This window comes from Oncorhynchus clarkii, chromosome 9, assembly GCF_045791955.1.
Source record: "Oncorhynchus clarkii lewisi isolate Uvic-CL-2024 chromosome 9, UVic_Ocla_1.0, whole genome shotgun sequence".
NCBI lineage: Eukaryota > Metazoa > Chordata > Actinopteri > Salmoniformes > Salmonidae > Oncorhynchus > Oncorhynchus clarkii.
In genome coordinates, this window is record NC_092155.1 from 9,845,020 (window position 1) to 9,871,573 (window position 26,554).

Consider the following 26,554-nt stretch of genomic DNA (forward strand, 5'->3'; position numbering starts at 1 on the left):
TCTCTCTATATATATATATGTCTCTCTCTCTCTATATATATCTGTCTCTGACTCTCTGTCTCTCATCATCCCTCGTTAACGTTCCCTCCCTCCCTCCCTCCCTCCCTCCCTCCCCCTACTGACCCGGAGTGTGTGACAGAGAGCATGGAAGAGGTGATGGTTTCTCTCCATCTCATCCCAGTCCATTTGCCAACAGGTGGTAGGCCTGAGGATCAAATTAAACCTTATTTAAGTGCATTTCAATTTGCAAAACACTATTTTATTTTTTTTATTTTTTTACTGTAAAACAATAAAATGAAAAGACGCCGATAATAAGTACAAGAAGATTAAACACAAATAAAACATTTCATGAAATGATTGAATAAAGGCTAAAAACCTCAGTGCTGTCTGTCCATCTCACCTGATGATGAGGGGCAGGCCGTACAACACACTCTCACACACGCCGTCTACACGCAGTGTCCTGCAACATCACACATTAATACAGTCTGGACGCAGTGTCCTGCAACACACACATTAATACAGTAGACACAGTCTGGACGCAGTGTCCTGCAACACACACATTAATACAGTAGACACAGTCTGGACGCAGTGTCCTGCAACACACACATTAATACAGTAGACACAGTCTGGACGCAGTGTCCTGCAACACACACATTAATACAGTAGACACAGTCTGGACGCAGTGTCCTGCAACACACACACATTAATACAGTAGACACAGTCTGGACGCAGTGTCCTGCAACACACACATTAATACAGTAGACACACAGTCTGGACGCAGTGTCCTGCAACACACACACATTCTCCATAGTTGTTTTGCATCTGATTTACATACACGTGTGTGTGTGTGTGTGTGTGTGTGTGTGTGTGTGTGGTTTTGTGTGTGTGTGTGTGTGTGTGTGTGGTTTTGGAAAAATAATGATTATAATTTACATAGCGATGAGCCACCCGTCCCCAGTGGTGACATCATAGGACAATACATCCTCTCATGCTCACCTTGGGACTCTGTGTGTGTGTGTGTCTGTGTGTGTGTGTCTGTGCGTGCGTGCGTCTGTGTGTGTGCGTCTGTGTCTGTGTCTTTGTAATATAATTACGTCAGGCATTCAGGTAAACAGGTCTCTGTGTGTTTCAATAACAACCTTTCATGAAACCATCCGTGATGCATTCAGGTTCTGTTCACAATAGTCCAACTGTTTATGTGTCAATGTGTGTGTCTGTTATAGAAATGTGTGCGTGTGTGTCAGTGTGTGTTATTGAAATGTGTGTGTGTTCTATGTGAGTAATGAGCATGGTTCCTCACAGATCCAAACATTTCAAAGCCACTCTACAAATGAGGCTAAATTTAAATGGTTTAATTACATTGGGATAGCGATAAGCATTACATTTCAAAACGAGTAAAAGTGTGTGTGTGCATGAGTGTGTTCGCTGTGTGAGTGTGTGTTTTGTGTGTGTGTGTGTCCCTCAGCCCTAGGCCATGTATCCATGTCTGGTTATGAATGAGTCCATTCTTTGTAGTTCTGGAATGCCCAGGCCGACCAATCACATCAAAGTCTGCTTTGTTCTGAAGACACAGTGAGATGTGTTCATCGCTATGTTTTAATGGGGCAGAAATGGACACTTTAACATGTCTGTGTGTGTCATGATTTTAGGCTGCAACGCTCTCTCTCCCTCCCTCTGTCTCTCCCTCTGTCTCTCCCTGTGTCTCTCCCTGTGTCTCTCCCTGTGTCTCTCCCTCTGTCTCTCTCTGTGTCTCTCTCTCTGTGTCTCTCTCCCTGTGTCTCTCTCCCTGTGTCTCTCCCTGTGTCTCTCCCTCTGTCTCTCTCTGTGTCTCTCTCTCTGTGTCTCTCTCCCTGTGTCTCTCCCTGTGTCTCTCCCTCTGTCTCTCTCTCTCTCTCTGTGTCTCTCTCTCTGTGTCTCTCTCTCTGTGTCTCTCTCTCTGTGTCTCTTCTCTCTCTCGGTCTCTCTCTGTCTGTCTCTCCCTGTCTGTCTGTCTCTCCCTCTCTCTCTGTCAGTCTCTCTCTCTCTGTCAGTCTCTCTCTCTCTGTCAGTCTCTCTCTCTCTCTTACTTGATGACTCTGAGTCTCTGAGGCGGAGGGCTCTGATTGGCCAAGCCCTTGCCTGACACCAGGAAGTCCTTGGTGCTCTCCGTCTTGACCCCAAGGTCAGGGGTCAGAGGTAAGAGGGCGGGGCTTAGGAGACGCTCCTGCATGTCACACTTCACACACACTGCAGACAGGGACAGATGGACAGAGAGAGAAAGAGAGAGAGAGGGGGGGGGGAAGAGAGAGAGAGAGGTATGAGTGATGGGGAGAAAGTGGAGAAAAAGAGGGGATAGAGACAGAAGAAGAAAGACAGAGAGAAACAGAGGGAGACAAGAGGAAACATACAGAGAAGCAAGAGGAAACAGACAGAGAGACAAGAGGAAACAGAGACAAGAGGAAACAGACAGAGATAAGAAGAAACAAGAAACAGACAGAGAGAAGAGGAAACAGACAGAGAGATAAGAAGAAGCAGACAGAACGACAAGAAGAAGCAGACAGAGAGACACAGACAGAGAGACAAGAGGAAACAGAGAGAGAGAAGAGAGAAACAGACAGAGAAAACAGACAGAGAGACAAGAGGAAACAGACAGACACAGACAGACACAGACAGAGAGACAAGAGGAAACAGACAGAAAGACAAGAAGAAGCAGACAGAGAGACAGACAGAGAGACAAGAGGAAACAGACAGAGAAACAGACAGACACAGAGAGACACAGACAGAGAGACAAGAGGAAACAGACAGAGAAACAGACAGACACAGACAGAGAGACAAGAGGAAACAGACAGAGACACAGACAGAGAGACACGAGGAAACAGACAGAGACAAGAGGAAATAGACAGAGATACAAAAGGAAACAGACAGAGATACAAGAGGAAACAGACAGAGAGACAAGAGGAAACAGACAGAGAGACAAGAGGAAACAGACAGAGAGACAAGAGGAAACAGACATAGACAAGAGGAAACAGACAGAGAGACAAGAGGAAACAGACAGAGAGACAAGAGGAAACAGACAGAGAGATAAGAGGAAACAGACAGAGAGACAAGAGGAAACAGACAGAGACAAGAGGAAACAGACAGAGAGACACGAGGAAACAGACAGAGACAAGAGGAAACAGACAGAGAGACAAGAGGAAACAGACAGAGAGACACGAGGAAACAGACAGAGAGATAAGAGGAAACAGACAGAGAGACAAGAGGAAACAGACAGAGAGACAAGAGGAAACAGACAGAGAGACACGAGGAAACAGACAGAGAGACACGAGGAAACAGACAGAGACAAGAGGAAATAGACAGAGATACAAAAGGAAACAGACAGAGAGACAAGAGGAAACAGACAGAGAGACAAGAGGAAACATACAGAGAGACAAGAGGAAACAGACATAGACAAGAGGAAACAGACAGAGAGACAAGAGGAAACAGACAGAGAGACAAGAGGAAACAGACAGAGAGATAAGAGGAAACAGACAGAGAGACAAGAGGAAACAGACAGAGAGACAAGAGGAAACAGACAGAGAGACACGAGGAAACAGACAGAGACAAGAGGAAACAGACAGAGAGACAAGAGGAAACAGACAGAGAGACACGAGGAAACAGACAGAGAGATAAGAGGAAACAGACAGAGAGACAAGAGGAAACAGACAGAGAGACACGAGGAAACAGACAGAGACAAGAGGAAATAGACAGAGATACAAAAGGAAACAGACAGTGAGAAACAGACAGAGACAAGAGGAAACAGACAGAGAGACAAGAGGAAATAGACAGACTACTACCTGGACTAGCTCTCTGTCCATGACTAGGTGTAGTAATCTCTCCCTGTAGTCCAGGTGGTAACAACAGGTGGAGTTGTTCCTTCTTCCCGCCCTGGTCATGAAGCCACGCCTTCAACACCATCTCCATGGCAATCACACTGTTTTCTACATGCTGCAGGTCGATCTCTGTACCTAACATCAGACTGGCTGGGGGATGGAGGGAGACGGGGGGAGAGAAAGAGAGAGGGGGAAATATGGAGACGGGGGGAGAGAAAGAGAGAGGGGGGGAAATATGGAAATGGGGGGGGGAGAGAAAGAGAGAGGGATGTAGACGGGGGGAGAGAGAGGGGTGAATATGGAGATGGGGGAGAGAAAGAGAGAGAGGGATGGAGATGGGGGAGAGAAAGAGAGAGGGGGGGAAATATGGAAATGGGGGGAGAGAAAGAGAGAGGGATGTAGACGGGGGGAGAGAAAGAGAGAGAGAGAGGGATGGAGATGGGGGAGAGAAAGAGAGAGAGGGGGAAATATGGAGATGGGGGAGAGAAAGAGAGAGAGGGGTGGAGATGGGGGAGAGAAAGAGAGAGGGGGGGAAATATGGAAATGGGGGAGAGAAAGAGAGAGGGATGTAGACGGGGGGAGAGAAAGAGAGAGAGGGGTGAATATGGAGATGGGCGAGAGAAAGAGAGGGATGGAGATGGGGGAGAGAAAGAGAGAGAGGGATGGAGATGGGGGAGAGAAAGAGAGAGGGGTGAATATGGAGTTGGGGGAGAGAAAGAGAAAGAGGGGGAAATATGGAGATGGGGGAGAGAAAGAGAGAGGGATGTAGACGGGGGGAGAGAGAGAGAGAGAGGGATGGAGATGGGGGGGAGAGAGAGAGAGAGAGAGGGATGGAGATGGGGGGGAGAGAGAGAGGGGTGAATATGGAGATGGGGGAGAGAAAGAGAGAGGGATGGAGACGGGGGAGAGAGAGAGAGAGGGATGGAGACGGGGGGAGAGAGAGAGAGAGGGATGGAGACGGGGGGAGAGAGAGAGGGGGAGGGATGGAGATGGGGAGAGAGAGAGAGGGGGAGGGATGAATAGAACAATAGATAGAGAACAGTATCTCCTGCAGGTCGTTTTCAGGGCTCTGTTTAAAGCAGATTTAGCACTTGCATCACCTAACAACTAGAGGGCAGTAAAGCCCAGCTTTTGCAGCCCAAACAGGGATTTTGAGAAAACAAGGGAATTTATTGAAAGTTCCAGGAATTTCGCAACCCTGAGCCGGATTACATGAGTTGAGTTAGCCAACAGATCATGAGTTGAGTTAGTCAACAGAACATGAGTTGAGTTAGTCAACAGAGCATGAGTTGAGTTAGCCAACAGATCATGAGTTGAGTTAGCCAACAGATCATGAGTTGAGTTAGCCAACAGAGCATGAGTTGAGTTAGCCAACAGAGCACGAGTTGAGTTAGCCAACAGAGCATGAGTTGAGTTAGCCAACAGAGCACGAGTTGAGTTAGCCAACAGAGCACGAGTTGAGTTAGCCAACAGAGCATGAGTTGAGTTAGCCAACAGAGGGTTCAGAGATCACCATGGAGATGATCATACAGGATATAGTGAATGGCCAACAGACGTACACTGAAGAGTTACAACGCAGTGTGCCTGGATACAGCCCTTAGCCGGGGTATATTGGCCATATACCGCAAACCTCCCGAGGTGCCTTGCTATTATAAACTTGTTACCAATGTAAACAGAGCAGTAAAAATATGTTTTGTCATACCCGTGGTATACGGTCTGATATAACACGGCTGTCAGCCAATTAGCATTCAGGGCTCGAACCACCCAGTTTATAATAGCCATTTAGTACTAGGCAGTGTCTTCCATCCTCTCAAACAGCACTCTATTCCCTACATAGTGCTGTGCTCCTCTGGCTGAAAGCAGTGCACTACATAGGACATAAGATGCAGTTTGAGACTGATATTCTGTAGAGAGCAATACCCAGGTACATTCAGGTCTGACGGGTAAGTTCTCCTGTCCAATTTCCCTTCTCTCTCGTTCAGTTCTCCATTCTGGTTTCTCTTTTCCTCTCTGCCCCCCCACTTCTCTCTCTCCCTATCTCTGCCCCCCCTTCTCTCTCTCCCCCTCCCTATCTCTGCCCCCCCTTCTCTCTCTGCCCCCCCTTCTCTCTCTGCCCCTCCCTATATCTGCCCCCCCTCCTCTCTCTCCCCCCTTCTCTCTCCCCCCTTCTCTCTCTCCTCCTCTCTATCTCTGCCCCCCCTTCTCTCTCCCCCTCCCTATCTCTGTCCCCCCTTCTCTCTCTCCCCCTCCCTATCTCTGTCCCCCCTTCTCTCTCTCCCCCTCCCTATCTCTGTCCCCCCTTCTCTCTCTCTCCCCCTCTCTATCTCTGTCCCCCCTTCTCTCTCCCCCTCTCTATCTCTGTCCCCCCTTCTCTCTCTCCCCCTCCTTATCTCTGCCCCCCCTTCTCTCTCTCCCCCTCCCTATCTCTGTCCCCCCTTCTCTCTATCTCTGTCCCCCCTTCTCTCTCTCCCCCTCCTTATCTCTGCCCCCCCTTCTCTCTCTCCCCCTCCCTATCTCTCTCCCCCTCCCTTCTCTCTCTCCCCCCCTTCTCTCTTCTCTCCTCCTCCCTATATCTGCCCCCACTTCTCTCTCTCCCCCTCCCTATCTCTGCCCCCGTTCTCTCTCTCCCCCTCCCTATCTCTGCCCCCCCTTCTCTCTCTCCCCCTCCCTATCTCTGCCCCCCCCTTCTCTCTCTCCCCCTCCCTATCTCTGCCCCCCTTCTCTCTCTCCCCCTCCCTAATTCTGCCCCCCCTTCTCTCTTTCCTCCTCCCTATCTCTGCCCCCCCTTCTCTCTCCCCCTCCCTATCTCTGCTCCCCCCTTCTCTCTCTCCCCCTCCCTATCTCTGCTCCCCCCTTCTCTCTCTCCCCCTCCCTTCTCTCTCTCCCCCTTTCTTTCTCTTCTCTCCCCCTCCCTATATCTGCCCCCACTTCTCTCTTTCCTCCTCCCTATCTCTGCCCCCCCTTCTCCCCCCTCCCTTCTCTCTCTCCCCCTCTCTATCTCTGTCCCCCCTTCTCTCTCCCCCTCCCTATCTCTGCCCCCCCCCTTCTCTCCCCCCTCCCTATCTCTGCTCCCCCCTTCTCTCTCTCCCCCTCCCTATCTCTCTCCCCCCTCCCTCTCTCCCCCCTTCTCTCTATCTCTGTCCCCCCTTCTCTCTCTCCCCCTCCCTATCTCTGCCCCCCCCTTCTCTCTCTCCCCCTCCCTTCTCTCTCCCCCTCCCTATCTCTGCTCCCCCCTTCTCTCTCTCTCTCTTCCATGTATTCTCTACAGAGAGGCATTCAATATTTAGGTGTGTGTGTGTTAGGGACTTAGCCTGCTACGACACTGATTGACGGGCTACCATAATGTATCTGCACTCAGTGCTCCCCACACACACACACACAAACACCTTACTCAGGGCAACAGGAAAGTATGGGCTAGAGATCATATGAGAAATCCCTATGCGTGTTTCTGGCCCAAAAGAAGTGCACTATGTCATTGACTGAGTCATGTGACTCTCCCTACCCGATCGACAAGTCTAATAGCCTTCTGAAACGTCTGTGTGTGTCTCTTCTAATGTTAGTCTACAAGAGCCCTGTGAGAGCCCTAATGTATAGAATAGGGGATACTGGTGGAATCTTAAATGGTACCCTATAGTATAGCCAGATTTGGGACACGAGCAAGGTGTCATAAATAGGGAACAGGGTGCCAGATTTGGGACACGGGCAAGGTGCCCTTTGAGATGCAAGCCTATGTCGTTGACCCTCCCTACGGATTCACACACGTCGGATATCCCTTCTAAAGCGCTCCTCTTGTCAGGATCGACCGTGACAGAGGTGCTGACTGGAGGACACACACATACTATTGTATATGTACCCACACGTCTGACGGGATACGTCCCAAATGGCACCCGATTCCTGCACAAGCAGGGTCTATAGGGCTGTGGTCAAAAAGAAGTGTTCTTTATAGAAGGGTAGAGCGCCAGCTGGGATACATCACAGGAATCTGATTTGTCTCTGTTTGCTCTTTAGGGGTTAAATGGGTTGTGCCCAGATTGCTGAATAGGCACTACCGCAAACAAATAGATGTCTGTGAAAAGGGCTGCATAAATGTATCGACAACTGATTGATTGATGATTGATAAGTAACATCTTTATTGAACCACAACGATGCAATAACAACAGGAGGTTCCCAATACTGCCTGTCATCACTTCTGTTTATGTACTAGGCCTAATCAATACAGTTAAAGATCAATAGGCATGATCTACAATTAGTACACCTGTGTGTGTGTGTGTGTGTGTGTGTGTGTGTGTGTGTGTGTGTGTGTGTGTGTGTGTGTGTGTGTGTGTGTGTGTGTGTGCGTGCGTGATGGCAAATGTAGAGGATGTAGAGAGGATGAAGAGAGGATGTAGAGGTTGTAGAGGATGAAGAGAGGATGTAGAGGATGAAGAGAGGATGTAGAGGATGTAGAGGATGAAGAGAGGATGTAGAGAGGATGTAGAGGATGAAGAGAGGATGTAGAGGATGAAGAGAGGATGTAGAGGATGAAGAGGATGTAGAGAGGGTGTAGCGGATGTAGAGGATGAAGAGAGGATGTAGAGGATGAAGAGAGGATGAAGAGGATGAAGAGAGGATGTAGAGAGGATGTAGAGAGGATGAAGAGAGGATGTAGAGAGGATGAAGAGAGGATGTAGAGAGGATGTAGAGGATGAAGAGAGGATGTAGAGGATGAAGAGAGGATGTAGAGGATGAAGAGAAGATGTAGAGGATGAAGAGAGGATGTAGAGAGGATGTAGAGGATGAAGAGAGGATGTAGAGAGTATGTAGAGGATGTAGAGAGGATGTAGAGAGGATGTAGAGGATGAAGAGAGGATGTAGAGGATGAAGAGAGGATGTAGAGAGGATGTAGAGGATGTAGAGGATGAAGAGAGGATGTAGAGAGGATGAAGAGAGGATGTAGAGGATGAAGAGAGGATGTAGAGGATGAAGAGAGGATGTAGAGAGGATGTAGAGAGGATGTAGAGGATGTAGAGAGGATGTAGAGAGGATGTATAGGATGTAGAGAGGATGTAGAGAGGATGTAGAGAGGATGTAGAGGATGTAGAGGATGTAGAGAGGATGTAGAGGATGAAGAGAGGATGTAGAGGATGAAGAAAGGATGTAGAGAAGATGTAGAGGATGAAGAGAGGATGTAGAGGATGAAGAGAGGATGTAGAGAGGATGTTGTATTTACAATGTCGTTTGTTCTTCACTGGTTACCCTTTTCTTGTGGCAACAGGTCACAAATCTTGCTGCTGTCAAAAATGGATTTGTTTTCAAAATCGTTGTGGGTCTGTGTAATCTGAGGGAAATATGTGTCTCAAACATGGTCATACATTTGGAAAGAGGTTAGGAAGTGCAGCTCAGTTTCCACCTAATTTTGTTGGCAGTGTGCACATAGCCTGTCTTCTCTTGAGAGCCAGGTCTGCCTTCGGCGGCCTTTCTAAATAGCATCTCTCTCTCTCCCTCACTCACTCACTCCCTCCCTCCCTCCATCAGTCCTTTCCTCTCTATTTTGCGTTAGAGAAGTTTAAGTGCTCGTCCACCACAACATCCTCCCATCTCCGTCTGGATAGGAGGAAGAACAACTCTCAGCCTGCTTTTATGACATGCAAAAGCTTCCTCTACCAAACAGAATGTGTGTGTTTTGTGTGTGTGTATGTGTGTGTTGTGTGAGTGTATGTGTGTGTATGTGTGTGTTGTGTGAGTGTGTGTGTTGTGTGTGTTGTGTGAGTGTATGTGTGTGTATGTGTGTGTTGTGTGTGTTGTGTGAGTGTGTATGTGTGTGTTGTGAGTGTGTATGCGTGTGTATGTGTGTGTTGTGTGTGTTGTGTGAGTGTGTATGTTGTGTGAGTGTGTATGTGTGTGTGTTGTGCGTGTGTTGTGTGTGTTGTGTGTATGTGTGTGTATGTGTGTGTGTTGTGTGTGTGCAGACTCAACTGTCTAACAGCATGCACGCTAAAATAACACACTAAAAACTGTAGACTTTTCAACCTTTTGAAAATACGATCGAGTGATCGATGAACAGCACTCAACACTGTCCGGTTGCTCAACAAGAATGAGAGGTGTGTGTGTGTGTGTGTGTGTGTCCATGCATGTCATAAAAGCAGGGAGGGGGTAATCTTCTCTAAAAAAGATGAATAGATCATTGATCGTTTCTAAGAAGAAACCTTTGAGTCCTCTTACTGAGAGATTCACCACACGAGGCAGCGACAGGAAAGAGAACCTCACAGTCATCAGAGTGAATTTTTGCCTTGGGGCTAATAGCACAAAGGAGCCATGAAGAGAGTGGTTGGATAATAACACTGAACTGGAAAAAGGCTGCCGTTTAACAAGGGGTCAACATGAAGGGTTATTTAGTTAATTCTGTTGGAGAGACAGAGAGAGGAGGGGTGGAGCAAAGAGAGTAGTGTTGTCACGATACCAACGTTTTACCAAGGATACAATACCACTATCATACAATATCACGATACCAACGATACACTACCGGTATCATACAATATCACGATACCAACAGTTTACCAAGGATACAATACCACTATCATACAATATCACGATACCAACAATATACTACCGGTATCATACAATATCACGATACCGACGTTTTACCAAGGATACAATACCACTATCATACAATATCACGATACCAACGTTTTACCAACGATACAATACCACTATCATATAATATCACGATACCAACGATACAATACCACTATCATACAATATCACGATACCAACGATACAAAACCACTATCATACAATATCACGATACCAACGATACACTACCGGTATCATACAATATCACGATACCAACGTTTTACCAAGGATACAATACCACTATCATACAATATCACGATACCAACGATACAATACCGGTATCATACAATATCACAATACCAACGATACAATGTCACGATACCAACGTTTTACCAAGGATACAATACCACTATCATACAATATCACGATACCAACGATACACTACCGGTATCATACAATATCACGATACCAACGTTTTACCAAGGAAACAATACCACTATCGTACAATATCACGATACAAACGATACAATACCGGTATCATACAATATCACGATACCAACGATACAATACCGGTATCATACAATATCACGATACCAACGATACAATACCACTATCATACAATATCACGATACCAACGTTTTACCAACGATACAATACTGGTATCATACAATATCACGATACCAACGATACAATACCGGTATCATAAAATATCACGATACCAACGTTTTACCAACGATACAATACTGGTATCATACAATATCACGATACCAACGATACAATACCGGCATCATACAATATCACGATACCAACGTTTTACCAACAATACAATACCACTATCATACAATATCACGATACCAATGTTTTACCAACGATACGATACCACTATCACGATACCAACGTTTTACCAACGATACACTACTGGTATCATACAATATCACGATACCAACGATACAATACCACTATCATACAATATCACGATACCAAGTAGTATCGCAATACCACGGTGGAAGAAAATAAAAATCTGTGGCCTAGCATCCTGTTCGCCCCTGGACACTGGTTCACTTTTTCCAAAAACCTGTCTCTGAAATTCACACTTCTACTCAATACAACACATTGAATTTAACTTCACAGTGTTCAGTGTACAGTATAATAGAATACAGTATAATAGAATACAGTATAATAGAATAGAATACTAAATAAAATGGCTTATATCGCTAATATTTGAAAAGGTCTACTTTGACTGGAGGAATGGGAGGAAGAAATAAACACTGCATAATGATCTGTATGAAGCAGGTGAGTGAAGGGTGGTAGGAGATGCTGAGAGAAGCAGGTGAGTGAAGGCTGGTAGGAGGTGCTGAGAGAAGCAGGTGAGTGAAGGCTGGTAGAAGATGCTGAGAGAAGCAGGTGAGTGAAGGCTGGTAGGAGGTGCTGAGAGAAGCAGGTGAGTGAAGGCTGGTAGGAGATGCTGAGAGAAGCAGGTGTGTGAGGGCTGGTAGGAGATGCTGAGAGAAGCAGGTGAGTGAGGGCTGGTAGGAGATGCTGAGAGAATGTGGTGAGTGAGGGCTGGTAGGAGATGCTGAGAGAATGTGGTGAGTGAGGGCTGGTAGGAGATGCTGAGAGAAGCAGGTGAGTGACGGCTGGTAGGGGATGCGGCTGGCTGATTACAGCTGCCACACATGATATGAATGTGAAGTGGATATCATTGGACCGGCTCACACAACAGACTAGTGGCTGTTACTTAAATTCAACTGAATTTATTATTTAAAAAATGGACTTTATAAACATTTGATAAAAGGCGCCAGCAGGTTCTTGAGATCGGTAGAGCTGAAAAAGTTGGTAGTATCATATGAAATGGTGCTACAGTACTCCATAGTGTTATGATGTTTTGATACCATGATATTAACGTGGTACTGGTATACCGTGCAACACTAGGAGAGAGAGAGAGAGAAGAGACAAGGATGGAGAGAGAGTCAGGAAGAGAGAGAGACAAGGATGGAGAGTCAGGAAGAGAGACAGAGAGAGAAGAGACAAGGATGGAGAGAGTCAGGAAGAGAGAGAGAGAGAGAGACAAGGATGGAGAGAGTCAGGAAGAGAGAGAGAGAGAGAGAGACAAGGATGGAGAGAGTCAGGAAGAGAGAGAGACAGAGAGAGAAGAGACAAGGATGGAGAGAGTCAGGAAGAGAGAGAGACAGAGAGAGAGGAGACAAGGATGGAGAGAGTCAGGAAGAGAGAGAGAGAGAGAGAGAGACAAGGATGGAGAGAGTCAGGAAGAGAGAGAGACAGAGAGAGAAAAAGAGAGAGAGAGAGAGAGTCCTGTGGTGTTGATGGTATCCTCAATGAAATTATAAAAATATACAGACCATAAATTACATTTGGCTATACTTAAACTATTTAACATGATCCTCAGCTCTGGCATCTTCCCCAATATTTGGAACCAAGGAACTGATCACCCCAATCCACAAAAGTGGAGACAAATTTGACCCCAATAAGTACCGTAGGATGTGTCAACAGCAACCTTGGGGAAATCATCTGCATTATCATTAACAGCAGACATTTCCTCAGTAAAAACAATTTAGTGAGCAAATGTCAAATTGGCTTTCTTCCAAATTGCCGTACAACAGACCACGTATTCACACTGCACACTCTAATTGACAAACAAACAAACCAAAACAAAGGCAAAGTCTTCTCATGCTTTGTTGATTTCAAACAAAGCATTCGACTCAATTTGGCATGAGGGTATATAAATTGATGGAAAGTGGTGTTGGAGGAAAAACATACAACATTATAAAATTCATGAACACAAACAACAAGTGTGCGGTTAAATTTGGCAAAAAAACACACATTTCTTTCCACAGGGCCATGGGGTGAGACAGGGATGCAGCTTAAGCCCCACCCTCTTCAACATATATATTAACTAATTGTCGAGGGCACTAGAATAGTCTGCAGCACCCGGCCTCACCCTACTAGAATCTGAAATCAAATGTCTACTGTTTGCTGATGAACTGGTGCTTCTGTCCCCAGCCAAGGAGGGCCGACAGCAGCACCTAGATCTTCTGCACACATTCTGCCAGAACTGGGCCCTGACAGTAAATCTCAGTAAGACCAAAATAATGGTGCTCCAAAAAAGGTCCAGTCGCCAGGATCACGTATACCAATTCCATCTAGACACCGTTGCCCTAGAGCACACAAAAACTATACATACCTCGGCCTAAAGGAGTGAGTTAAATGGACAGACAAAAAATTGAGAGGAGAGAGGGCTGACAGAGTGAGATAAATGGAAAGAGAGGGAGAAAATGAGAGAGAGAGAGACAGGATAGAGAGGGAGAGAAAGAGAGAGAGAAGAGACAGACAGGAGAGAAGGAGAGAAAGATAGAGACAGGAGAGGGAGGGAGAGAAAGAGAGAGAGACAGGGGAGAGAGGAAGAGAAAGAGAGAGACGGGAGAGAAAGAGAGAAGAGAGAGACAGGAGAGAGAGGGAGAGAAAGGGAGAAGAGAGAGAGAGAGAGACAGGAGAGAGGGAGAAAGAGTGAGACAGGAGAGAGGGAGAAAGAGAGAGGTGCGGTAGGAACAAATGAACAAGTGCTTTGTCTGTCAGTACTGTGAAATGTTAATACAGTTTCCATATCACACTGTGTGGAGTGATAGTCACCTGACGTGTGTGTGTGTGTGTGTGTGTGTGTGTGTGTGTGTGTGTGTGTGTGTGTGAGTGAGAGACAGTCACCTGCCCTGTCTGTCTGGTTCCACATCTGTTGTCGTACGTCATACACTGTGAGAGGCCTACCTACACTGTGAACGTGTGTGTGTGTCTGGGTGGTGTTTCCTATTATTCTACACACACTGAGCCTGGTGGAAATGGTTATCAAAAAAAGGAGAGGTAGAGAGAGAGAGAGAGGTCTGGTTCCACACCTCTCCCTCCTCTCTCTCTCTCATATCTGTTTCCCATGACAATAGAGGTAGAGAGGTAGAGAGAGAGAGAGAGAGGTCTGGTTCCACACCTCTCTCTCCTCTCTCTCTCTCATATCTGTTTCCCATGACAATAGAGGTAGAGAGGTAGAGAGAGAGAGAGAGAGGTCTGGTTCCACACCTCTCCCTCCTCTCTCTCTCTCATATCTGTTTCCCATGACAATAGAGGTAGAGAGGTAGAGAGAGAGAGAGAGAGGTCTGGTTCCACACCTCTCCCTCCTCTCTCTCTCTCATATCTGTTTCCCATGACAATAGAGGTAGAGAGGTAGAGAGAGAGAGGTCTGGTTCCACACCTCTCCCTCCTCTCTCTCTCTCATATATGTTTCCCATGACAATAGAGGTAGAGAGGTAGAGAGAGAGAGGTCTGGTTCCACACCTCTCCCTCCTCTCTCTCTCTCATATCTGTTTCCCATGACAATAGAGGTAGAGAGGTAGAGAGAGAGAGAGAGAGGTCTGGTTCCACACCTCTCCCTCCTCTCTCTCTCTCATATCTGTTTCCCATGACAATAGAGGTAGAGAGGTAGAGAGAGAGAGAGAGGTCTGGTTCCACACCTCTCCCTCCTCTCTCTCTCTCATATCTGTTTCCCATGACAATAGAGGTAGAGAGGTAGAGAGAGAGAGGTCTGGTTCCACACCTCTCCCTCCTCTCTCTCTCTCTCATATCTGTTTCCCATGACAATAGAGGTAGAGAGGTAGAGAGAGAGAGGTCTGGTTCCACACCTCTCCCTCCTCTCTCTCTCTCATATCTGTTTCCCATGACAATAGAGGTAGAGAGGTAGAGAGAGAGAGGTCTGGTTCCACACCTCTCCCTCCTCTCTCTCTCTCATATCTGTTTCCCATGACAATAGAGGTAGAGAGGTAGAGAGAGAGAGGTCTGGTTCCACACCTCTCCCTCCTCTCTCTCTCTCATATCTGTTTCCCATGACAATAGAGGTAGAGAGGTAGAGAGAGAGAGGTCTGGTTCCACACCTCTCCCTCCTCTCTCTCTCTCATATCTGTTTCCCATGACAATAGAGGTAGAGAGGTAGAGAGAGAGAGGTCTGGTTCCACACCTCTCCCTCCTCTCTCTCTCTCATATCTGTTTCCCATGACAATAGAGGTAGAGAGGTAGAGAGAGAGAGGTCTGGTTCCACACCTCTCCCTCCTCTCTCTCTCTCATATCTGTTTCCCATGACAATAGAGGTAGAGAGGTAGAGAGAGAGAGAGAGAGGTCTGGTTCCACACCTCTCCCTCCTCTCTCTCTCTCATATCTGTTTCCCATGACAATAGAGGTAGAGAGGTAGAGAGAGAGAGGTCTGGTTCCACACCTCTCCCTCCTCTCTCTCTCTCATATCTGTTTCCCATGACAATAGAGGTAGAGAGGTAGAGAGAGAGAGAGAGAGGTCTGGTTCCACACCTCTCCCTCCTCTCTCTCTCTCATATCTGTTTCCCATGACAATAGAGGTAGAGAGGTAGAGAGAGAGAGGTCTGGTTCCACACCTCTCCCTCCTCTCTCTCTCTCATATCTGTTTCCCATGACAATAGAGGTAGAGAGGTAGAGAGAGAGAGGTCTGGTTCCACACCTCTCCCTCCTCTCTCTCTCTCATATCTGTTTCCCATGACAATAGAGGTAGAGAGGTAGAGAGAGAGAGGTCTGGTTCCACACCTCTCCCTCCTCTCTCTCTCTCATATCTGTTTCCCATGACAATAGAGGTAGAGAGGTAGAGAGAGAGAGAGAGAGGTCTGGTTCCACACCTCTCCCTCCTCTCTCTCTCTCATATCTGTTTCCCATGACAATAGAGGTAGAGAGGTAGAGAGAGAGAGGTCTGGTTCCACACCTCTCCCTCCTCTCTCTCTCTCATATCTGTTTCCCATGACAATAGAGGTAGAGAGGTAGAGAGAGAGAGGTCTGGTTCCACACCTCTCCCTCCTCTCTCTCTCTCATATCTGTTTCCCATGACAATAGAGGTAGAGAGGTAGAGAGAGAGAGGTCTGGTTCCACACCTCTCCCTCCTCTCTCTCTCTCATATCTGTTTCCCATGACAATAGAGGTAGAGAGGTCGAGAGAGAGAGGTCTGGTTCCACACCTCTCCCTCCTCTCTCTCTCTCATATCTGTTTCCCATGACAATAGAGGTAGAGAGGTAGAGAGAGAGAGAGGTCTGGTTCCACACCTCTCCCTCCTCTCTCTCTCTCATATCTGTTTCCCATGACAATAGAGGTAGAGAGGTAGAGAGAGAGAGGTCTGGTTCCACACCTCTCCCTCCTCTCTCTCTCTCATATCTGTTTCCCATGACAATAGAGGTAGAGAGGTAGAGAGAGAGAGGTCTGGTTCCACACCTCTCCCTCCTCTCTCTCTCTCATATCTGTTTCCCATGACAATAGAGGTAGAGAGGTAGAGAGAGAGAGGTCTGGTTCCACACCTCTCCCTCCTCTCTCTCTCTCATATCTGTTTCCCATGACAATAGAGGTAGAGAGGTAGAGAGAGAGAGGTCTGGTTCCACACCTCTCCCTCCTCTCTCTCTCTCATATCTGTTTCCCATGACAATAGAGGTAGAGAGGTAGAGAGAGAGAGGTCTGGTTCCACACCTCTCCCTCCTCTCTCTCTCTCATATCTGTTTCCCATGACTATAGAGGTAGAGAGGTAGAGAGAGAGAGAGAGAGGTCTGGTTCCACACCTCTCCCTCCTCTCTCTCTCTCATATCTGTTTCCCATGACAATAGAGGTAGAGAGGTAGAGAGAGAGAGGTCTGGTTCCACACCTCTCCCTCCTCTCTCTCTCTCATATCTGTTTCCCATGACAATAGAGGTAGAGAGGTAGAGAGAGAGAGGTCTGGTTCCACACCTCTCCCTCCTCTCTCTCTCTCATATCTGTTTCCCATGACAATAGAGGTAGAGAGGTAGAGAGAGAGAGGTCTGGTTCCACACCTCTCCCTCCTCTCTCTCTCTCATATCTGTTTCCCATGACAATAGAGGTAGAGAGGTCGAGAGAGAGAGGTCTGGTTCCACACCTCTCCCTCCTCTCTCTCTCTCATATCTGTTTCCCATGACAATAGAGGTAGAGAGGTAGAGAGAGAGAGAGGTCTGGTTCCACACCTCTCCCTCCTCTCTCTCTCTCATATCTGTTTCCCATGACAATAGAGGTAGAGAGGTAGAGAGAGAGAGGTCTGGTTCCACACCTCTCCCTCCTCTCTCTCTCTCATATCTGTTTCCCATGACAATAGAGGTAGAGAGGTAGAGAGAGAGAGGTCTGGTTCCACACCTCTCCCTCCTCTCTCTCTCTCATATCTGTTTCCCATGACAATAGAGGTAGAGAGGTAGAGAGAGAGAGGTCTGGTTCCACACCTCTCCCTCCTCTCTCTCTCTCATATCTGTTTCCCATGACAATAGAGGTAGAGAGGTAGAGAGAGAGAGGTCTGGTTCCACACCTCTCCCTCCTCTCTCTCTCTCATATCTGTTTCCCATGACAATAGAGGTAGAGAGGTAGAGAGAGAGAGGTCTGGTTCCACACCTCTCCCTCCTCTCTCTCTCTCATATCTGTTTCCCATGACAATAGAGGTAGAGAGGTAGAGAGAGAGAGGTCTGGTTCCACACCTCTCCCTCCTCTCTCTCTCTCATATCTGTTTCCCATGACAATAGAGGTAGAGAGGTAGAGAGAGAGAGGTCTGGTTCCACACCTCTCCCTCCTCTCTCTCTCTCATATCTGTTTCCCATGACAATAGAGGTAGAGAGGTAGAGAGAGAGAGAGAGAGGTCTGGTTCCACACCTCTCCCTCCTCTCTCTCTCTCATATCTGTTTCCCATGACAATAGAGGTAGAGAGGTAGAGAGAGAGAGGTCTGGTTCCACACCTCTCCCTCCTCTCTCTCTCTCATATCTGTTTCCCATGACAATAGAGGTAGAGAGGTAGAGAGAGAGAGAGAGAGGTCTGGTTCCACACCTCTCCCTCCTCTCTCTCTCTCATATCTGTTTCCCATGACAATAGAGGTAGAGAGGTAGAGAGAGAGAGGTCTGGTTCCACACCTCTCCCTCCTCTCTCTCTCTCATATCTGTTTCCCATGACAATAGAGGTAGAGAGGTAGAGAGAGAGAGGTCTGGTTCCACACCTCTCCCTCCTCTCTCTCTCTCATATCTGTTTCCCATGACAATAGAGGTAGAGAGGTAGAGAGAGAGAGGTCTGGTTCCACACCTCTCCCTCCTCTCTCTCTCTCATATCTGTTTCCCATGACAATAGAGGTAGAGAGGTAGAGAGAGAGAGGTCTGGTTCCACACCTCTCCCTCCTCTCTCTCTCTCATATCTGTTTCCCATGACAATAGAGGTAGAGAGGTAGAGAGAGAGAGGTCTGGTTCCACACCTCTCCCTCCTCTCTCTCTCTCATATCTGTTTCCCATGACAATAGAGGTAGAGAGGTAGAGAGAGAGAGGTCTGGTTCCACACCTCTCCCTCCTCTCTCTCTCTCATATCTGTTTCCCATGACAATAGAGGTAGAGAGGTAGAGAGAGAGAGGTCTGGTTCCACACCTCTCCCTCCTCTCTCTCTCTCATATCTGTTTCCCATGACAATAGAGGTAGAGAGGTAGAGAGAGAGAGGTCTGGTTCCACACCTCTCCCTCCTCTCTCTCTCTCATATCTGTTTCCCATGACAATAGAGGTAGAGAGGTAGAGAGAGAGAGGTCTGGTTCCACACCTCTCCCTCCTCTCTCTCTCTCATATCTGTTTCCCATGACAATAGAGGTAGAGAGGTAGAGAGAGAGAGGTCTGGTTCCACACCTCTCCCTCCTCTCTCTCTCTCATATCTGTTTCCCATGACAATAGAGGTAGAGAGGTAGAGAGAGAGAGGTCTGGTTCCACACCTCTCCCTCCTCTCTCTCTCTCATATCTGTTTCCCATGACAATAGAGGTAGAGAGGTAGAGAGAGAGAGGTCTGGTTCCACACCTCTCCCTCCTCTCTCTCTCTCATATCTGTTTCCCATGACAATAGAGGTAGAGAGGTAGAGAGAGAGAGGTCTGGTTCCACACCTCTCCCTCCTCTCTCTCTCTCATATCTGTTTCCCATGACAATAGAGGTAGAGAGGTAGAGAGAGAGAGGTCTGGTTCCACACCTCTCCCTCCTCTCTCTCTCTCATATCTGTTTCCCATGACAATAGAGGTAGAGAGGTAGAGAGAGAGAGGTCTGGTTCCACACCTCTCCCTCCTCTCTCTCTCTCATATCTGTTTCCCATGACAATAGAGGTAGAGAGGTAGAGAGAGAGAGGTCTGGTTCCACACCTCTCCCTCCTCTCTCTCTCTCATATCTGTTTCCCATGACAATAGAGGTAGAGAGGTAGAGAGAGAGAGGTCTGGTTCCACACCTCTCCCTCCTCTCTCTCTCTCATATCTGTTTCCCATGACAATAGAGGTAGAGAGGTAGAGAGAGAGAGGTCTGGTTCCACACCTCTCCCTCCTCTCTCTCTCTCATATCTGTTTCCCATGACAATAGAGGTAGAGAGGTAGAGAGAGAGAGGTCTGGTTCCACACCTCTCCCTCCTCTCTCTCTCTCATATCTGTTTCCCATGACAATAGAGGTAGAGAGGTAGAGAGAGAGAGGTCTGGTTCCACACCTCTCCCTCCTCTCTCTCTCTCATATCTGTTTCCCATGACAATAGAGGTAGAGAGGTAGAGAGAGAGAGGTCTGGTTCCACACCTCTCCCTCCTCTCTCTCTCTCATATCTGTTTCCCATGACAATAGAGGTAGAGAGGTAGAGAGAGAGAGAGGTCTGGTTCCACACCTCTCCCTCCTCTCTCTCTCTCATATCTGTTTCCCATGACAATAGAGGTAGAGAGGTAGAGAGAGAGAGGTCTGGTTCCACACCTCTCCCTCCTCTCTCTCTCTCATATCTGTTTCCCATGACAATAGAGGTAGAGAGGTAGAGAGAGAGAGAGAGAGGTCTGGTTCCACACCTCTCCCTCCTCTCTCTCTCTCATATCTGTTTCCCATGACAATAGAGGTAGAGAGGTAGAGAGAGAGAGAGAGAGAGGTCTGGTTCCACACCTCTCCCTCCTCTCTCTCTCTCATATCTGTTTCCCATGACAATAGAGGTAGAGAGGTAGAGAGAGAGAGGTCTGGTTCCACACCTCTCCCTCCTCTCTCTCTCTCATATCTGTTTCCCATGACAATAGAGGTAGAGAGGTAGAGAGAGAGAGGTCTGGTTCCACACCTCTCCCTCCTCTCTCTCTCTCATATCTGTTTCCCATGACAATAGAGGTAGAGAGGTAGAGAGAGAGAGAGGTCTGGTTCCACACCTCTCCCTCCTCTCTCTCTCTCATATCTGTTTCCCATGACAATAGAGGTAGAGAGGTAGAGAGAGAGAGGTCTGGTTCCACACCTCTCCCTCCTCTCTCTCTCTCATATCTGTTTCCCATGACAATAGAGGTAGAGAGGTAGAGAGAGAGAGGTCTGGTTCCACACCTCTCCCTCCTCTCTCTCTCTCATATCTGTTTCCCATGACAATAGAGGTAGAGAGGTAGAGAGAGAGAGGTCTGGTTCCACACCTCTCCCTCCTCTCTCTCTCTCATATCTGTTTCCCATGACAATAGAGGTAGAGAGGTAGAGAGAGAGAGGTCTGGTTCCACACCTCTCCCTCCTCTCTCTCTCTCATATCTGTTTCCCATGACAATAGAGGTAGAGAGGTCGAGAGAGAGAGGTCTGGTTCCACACCTCTCCCTCCTCTCTCTCTCTCATATCTGTTTCCCATGACAATAGAGGTAGAGAGGTAGAGAGAGAGAGGTCTGGTTCCACACCTCTCCCTCCTCTCTCTCTCTCATATCTGTTTCCCATGACAATAGAGGTAGAGAGGTAGAGAGAGAGAGGTCTGGTTCCACACCTCTCTCTCCTCTCTCTCTCTCATATCTGTTTCCCATGACAATAGAGGTAGAGAGGTAGAGAGAGAGAGGTCTGGTTCCACACCTCTCCCTCCTCTCTCTCTCTCATATCTGTTTCCCATGACAATAGAGGTAGAGAGAGAGAGAGAGAGGTCTGGTTCCACACCTCTCCCTCCTCTCTCTCTCTCATATCTGTTTCCCATGACAATAGAGGTAGAGAGGTAGAGAGAGAGAGGTCTGGTTCCACACCTCTCCCTCCTCTCTCTCTCTCATATCTGTTTCCCATGACAATAGAGGTAGAGAGAGAGAGAGAGAGGTCTGGTTCCACACCTCTCCCTCCTCTCTCTCTCTCATATCTGTTTCCCATGACAATAGAGGTAGAGAGGTAGAGAGAGAGAGGTCTGGTTCCACACCTCTCCCTCCTCTCTCTCTCTCATATCTGTTTCCCATGACAATAGAGGTAGAGAGGTAGAGAGAGAGAGGTCTGGTTCCACACCTCTCCCTCCTCTCTCTCTCTCATATCTGTTTCCCATGACAATAGAGGTAGAGAGGTAGAGAGAGAGAGGTCTGGTTCCACACCTCTCCCTCCTCTCTCTCTCTCATATCTGTTTCCCATGACAATAGAGGTAGAGAGGTAGAGAGAGAGAGAGAGGTCTGGTTCCACACCTCTCCCTCCTCTCTCTCTCTCATATCTGTTTCCCATGACAATAGAGGTAGAGAGGTAGAGAGAGAGAGGTCTGGTTCCACACCTCTCCCTCCTCTCTCTCTCTCATATCTGTTTCCCATGACAATAGAGGTAGAGAGGTAGAGAGAGAGAGAGAGAGGTCTGGTTCCACACCTCTCCCTCCTCTCTCTCTCTCATATCTGTTTCCCATGACAATAGAGGTAGAGAGGTAGAGAGAGAGAGAGAGGTCTGGTTCCACACCTCTCCCTCCTCTCTCTCTCTCATATCTGTTTCCCATGACAATAGAGGTAGAGAGGTAGAGAGAGAGAGGTCTGGTTCCACACCTCTCCCTCCTCTCTCTCTCTCATATCTGTTTCCCATGACAATAGAGGTAGAGAGGTAGAGAGAGAGAGGTCTGGTTCCACACCTCTCCCTCCTCTCTCTCTCTCATATCTGTTTCCCATGACAATAGAGGTAGAGAGGTAGAGAGAGAGAGAGGTCTGGTTCCACACCTCTCCCTCCTCTCTCTCTCTCATATCTGTTTCCCATGACAATAGAGGTAGAGAGGTAGAGAGAGAGAGGTCTGGTTCCACACCTCTCCCTCCTCTCTCTCTCTCATATCTGTTTCCCATGACAATAGAGGTAGAGAGGTAGAGAGAGAGAGGTCTGGTTCCACACCTCTCCCTCCTCTCTCTCTCTCATATCTGTTTCCCATGACAATAGAGGTAGAGAGGTCGAGAGAGAGAGGTCTGGTTCCACACCTCTCCCTCCTCTCTCTCTCTCATATCTGTTTCCCATGACAATAGAGGTAGAGAGGTAGAGAGAGAGAGGTCTGGTTCCACACCTCTCCCTCCTCTCTCTCTCTCATATCTGTTTCCCATGACAATAGAGGTAGAGAGGTCGAGAGAGAGAGGTCTGGTTCCACACCTCTCCCTCCTCTCTCTCTCTCATATCTGTTTCCCATGACAATAGAGGTAGAGAGGTAGAGAGAGAGAGAGAGAGGTCTGGTTCCACACCTCTCCCTCCTCTCTCTCTCTCATATCTGTTTCCCATGACAATAGAGGTAGAGAGGTAGAGAGAGAGAGGTCTGGTTCCACACCTCTCTCTCCTCTCTCTCTCTCATATCTGTTTCCCATGACAATAGAGGTAGAGAGGTAGAGAGAGAGAGGTCTGGTTCCACACCTCTCCCTCCTCTCTCTCTCTCATATCTGTTTCCCATGACAATAGAGGTAGAGAGAGAGAGAGAGAGGTCTGGTTCCACACCTCTCCCTCCTCTCTCTCTCTCATATCTGTTTCCCATGACAATAGAGGTAGAGAGGTAGAGAGAGAGAGGTCTGGTTCCACACCTCTCCCTCCTCTCTCTCTCTCATATCTGTTTCCCATGACAATAGAGGTAGAGAGGTAGAGAGAGAGAGGTCTGGTTCCACACCTCTCCCTCCTCTCTCTCTCTCATATCTGTTTCCCATGACAATAGAGGTAGAGAGGTAGAGAGAGAGAGGTCTGGTTCCACACCTCTCCCTCCTCTCTCTCTCTCATATCTGTCTCCCATGACAATAGAGGTAGAGAGGTAGAGAGGTCGAGAGAGAGAGGTCTGGTTCCACACCTCTCCCTCCTCTCTCTCTCTCATATCTGTTTCCCATGACAATAGAGGTAGAGAGGTAGAGAGGTAGAGAGAGAGAGGTCTGGTTCCACACCTCTCCCTCCTCTCTCTCTCTCATATCTGTTTCCCATGACAATAGAGGTAGAGAGGTAGAGAGAGAGAGAGAGAGAGGTCTGGTTCCACACCTCTCCCTCCTCTCTCTCTCTCATATCTGTTTCCCATGACAATAGAGGTAGAGAGGTAGAGAGAGAGAGAGAGAGGTCTGGTTCCACACCTCTCCCTCCTCTCTCTCTCTCATATCTGTTTCCCATGACAATAGAGGTAGAGAGGTAGAGAGAGAGAGAGAGAGAGAGGTCTGGTTCCACACCTCTCCCTCCTCTCTCTCTCTCATATCTGTTTCCCATGACAATAGAGGTAGAGAGGTAGAGAGAGAGAGGTCTGGTTCCACACCTCTCCCTCCTCTCTCTCTCTCTCTCATATCTGTTTCCCATGACAATAGAGGTAGAGAGGTAGAGAGAGAGAGAGAGAGGTCTGGTTCCACACCTCTCCCTCCTCTCTCTCTCTCATATCTGTTTCCCATGACAATAGAGGTAGAGAGGTAGAGAGAGAGAGGTCTGGTTCCACACCTCTCCCTCCTCTCTCTCTCTCATATCTGTTTCCCATGACAATAGAGGTAGAGAGGTAGAGAGAGAGAGGTCTGGTTCCACACCTCTCCCTCCTCTCTCTCTCTCATATCTGTTTCCCATGACAATAGAGGTAGAGAGGTAGAGAGAGAGAGGTCTGGTTCCACACCTCTCCCTCCTCTCTCTCTCTCATATCTGTTTCCCATGACAATAGAGGTAGAGAGGTAGAGAGAGAGAGGTCTGGTTCCACACCTCTCCCTCCTCTCTCTCTCTCATATCTGTTTCCCATGACAATAGAGGTAGAGAGGTAGAGAGAGAGAGGTCTGGTTCCACACCTCTCCCTCCTCTCTCTCTCTCATATCTGTTTCCCATGACAATAGAGGTAGAGAGGTAGAGAGAGAGAGGTCTGGTTCCACACCTCTCCCTCCTCTCTCTCTCTCATATCTGTTTCCCATGACAATAGAGGTAGAGAGGTAGAGAGAGAGAGAGAGAGGTCTGGTTCCACACCTCTCCCTCCTCTCTCTCTCTCATATCTGTTTCCCATGACAATAGAGGTAGAGAGGTAGAGAGAGAGAGGTCTGGTTCCACACCTCTCCCTCCTCTCTCTCTCTCATATCTGTTTCCCATGACAATAGAGGTAGAGAGGTAGAGAGAGAGAGGTCTGGTTCCACACCTCTCCTTCCTCTCTCTCTCTCTCATATCTGTTTCCCATGACAATAGAGGTAGAGAGGTAGAGAGAGAGAGGTCTGGTTCCACACCTCTCCCTCCTCTCTCTCTCTCATATCTGTTTCCCATGACAATAGAGGTAGAGAGGTAGAGAGAGAGAGGTCTGGTTCCACACCTCTCCCTCCTCTCTCTCTCTCATATCTGTTTCCCATGACAATAGAGGTAGAGAGGTAGAGAGAGAGAGGTCTGGTTCCACACCTCTCCCTCCTCTCTCTCTCTCATATCTGTTTCCCATGACAATAGAGGTAGAGAGGTAGAGAGAGAGAGGTCTGGTTCCACACCTCTCCCTCCTCTCTCTCTCTCATATCTGTTTCCCATGACAATAGAGGTAGAGAGGTAGAGAGAGAGAGAGGTCTGGTTCCACACCTCTCCCTCCTCTCTCTCTCTCATATCTGTTTCCCATGACAATAGAGGTAGAGAGGTAGAGAGAGAGAGGTCTGGTTCCACACCTCTCCCTCCTCTCTCTCTCTCATATCTGTTTCCCATGACAATAGAGGTAAAGAGGTAGAGAGAGAGAGAGGTCTGGTTCCACACCTCTCCCTCCTCTCTCTCTCTCATATCTGTTTCCCATGACAATAGAGGTAGAGAGGTAGAGAGAGAGAGGTCTGGTTCCACACCTCTCCCCCTCTCTCTCTCTCATATCTGTTTCCCATGACAATAGAGGTAGAGAGGTAGAGAGAGAGAGGTCTGGTTCCACACCTCTCCCTCCTCTGTCTCTCTCATATCTGTTTCCCATGACAATAGAGGTAGAGAGGTAGAGAGAGAGAGGTCTGGTTCCACACCTCTCCCTCCTCTCTCTCTCTCATATCTGTTTCCCATGACAATAGAGGTAGAGAGGTCGAGAGAGAGAGGTCTGGTTCCACACCTCTCCCTCCTCTCTCTCTCTCATATCTGTTTCCCATGACAATAGAGGTAGAGAGGTAGAGAGAGAGAGGTCTGGTTCCACACCTCTCTCTCCTCTCTCTCTCTCATATCTGTTTCCCATGACAATAGAGGTAGAGAGGTAGAGAGAGAGAGGTCTGGTTCCACACCTCTCCCTCCTCTCTCTCTCTCATATCTGTTTCCCATGACAATAGAGGTAGAGAGAGAGAGAGAGAGGTCTGGTTCCACACCTCTCCCTCCTCTCTCTCTCTCATATCTGTTTCCCATGACAATAGAGGTAGAGAGGTAGAGAGAGAGAGGTCTGGTTCCACACCTCTCCCTCCTCTCTCTCTCTCATATCTGTTTCCCATGACAATAGAGGTAGAGAGGTAGAGAGAGAGAGGTCTGGTTCCACACCTCTCCCTCCTCTCTCTCTCTCATATCTGTTTCCCATGACAATAGAGGTAGAGAGGTAGAGAGAGAGAGGTCTGGTTCCACACCTCTCCCTCCTCTCTCTCTCTCATATCTGTTTCCCATGACAATAGAGGTAGAGAGGTAGAGAGAGAGAGAGAGAGAGGTCTGGTTCCACACCTCTCCCTCCTCTCTCTCTCTCATATCTGTTTCCCATGACAATAGAGGTAGAGAGGTAGAGAGAGAGAGGTCTGGTTCCACACCTCTCCCTCCTCTCTCTCTCTCTCATATCTGTTTCCCATGACAATAGAGGTAGAGAGGTAGAGAGAGAGAGGTCTGGTTCCACACCTCTCCCTCCTCTCTCTCTCTCATATCTGTTTCCCATGACAATAGAGGTAGAGAGGTCGAGAGAGAGAGGTCTGGTTCCACACCTCTCCCTCCTCTCTCTCTCTCATATCTGTTTCCCATGACA

The 26,554-nt window shown here is 47.9% G+C and overlaps 1 protein-coding gene across 1 annotated transcript in view; it reads right to left on the reverse strand.

Annotated features, from left to right (window-relative positions):
- LOC139417037 (meiosis 1 associated protein) overlaps positions 1-26,554 on the reverse strand; it is a 62,162-nt gene that overhangs the window by 12,905 nt on the left and 22,703 nt on the right. The window contains exons 5-8 of the mRNA XM_071166271.1: positions 3,813-3,998; positions 2,067-2,226; positions 401-460; positions 124-205 (exon numbers count right to left, since the gene is read on the reverse strand). Coding sequence (XP_071022372.1) covers positions 124-205; positions 401-460; positions 2,067-2,226; positions 3,813-3,998 — 488 coding nt within the window. The remainder of the gene's footprint in view (positions 1-123; positions 206-400; positions 461-2,066; positions 2,227-3,812; positions 3,999-26,554) is intronic.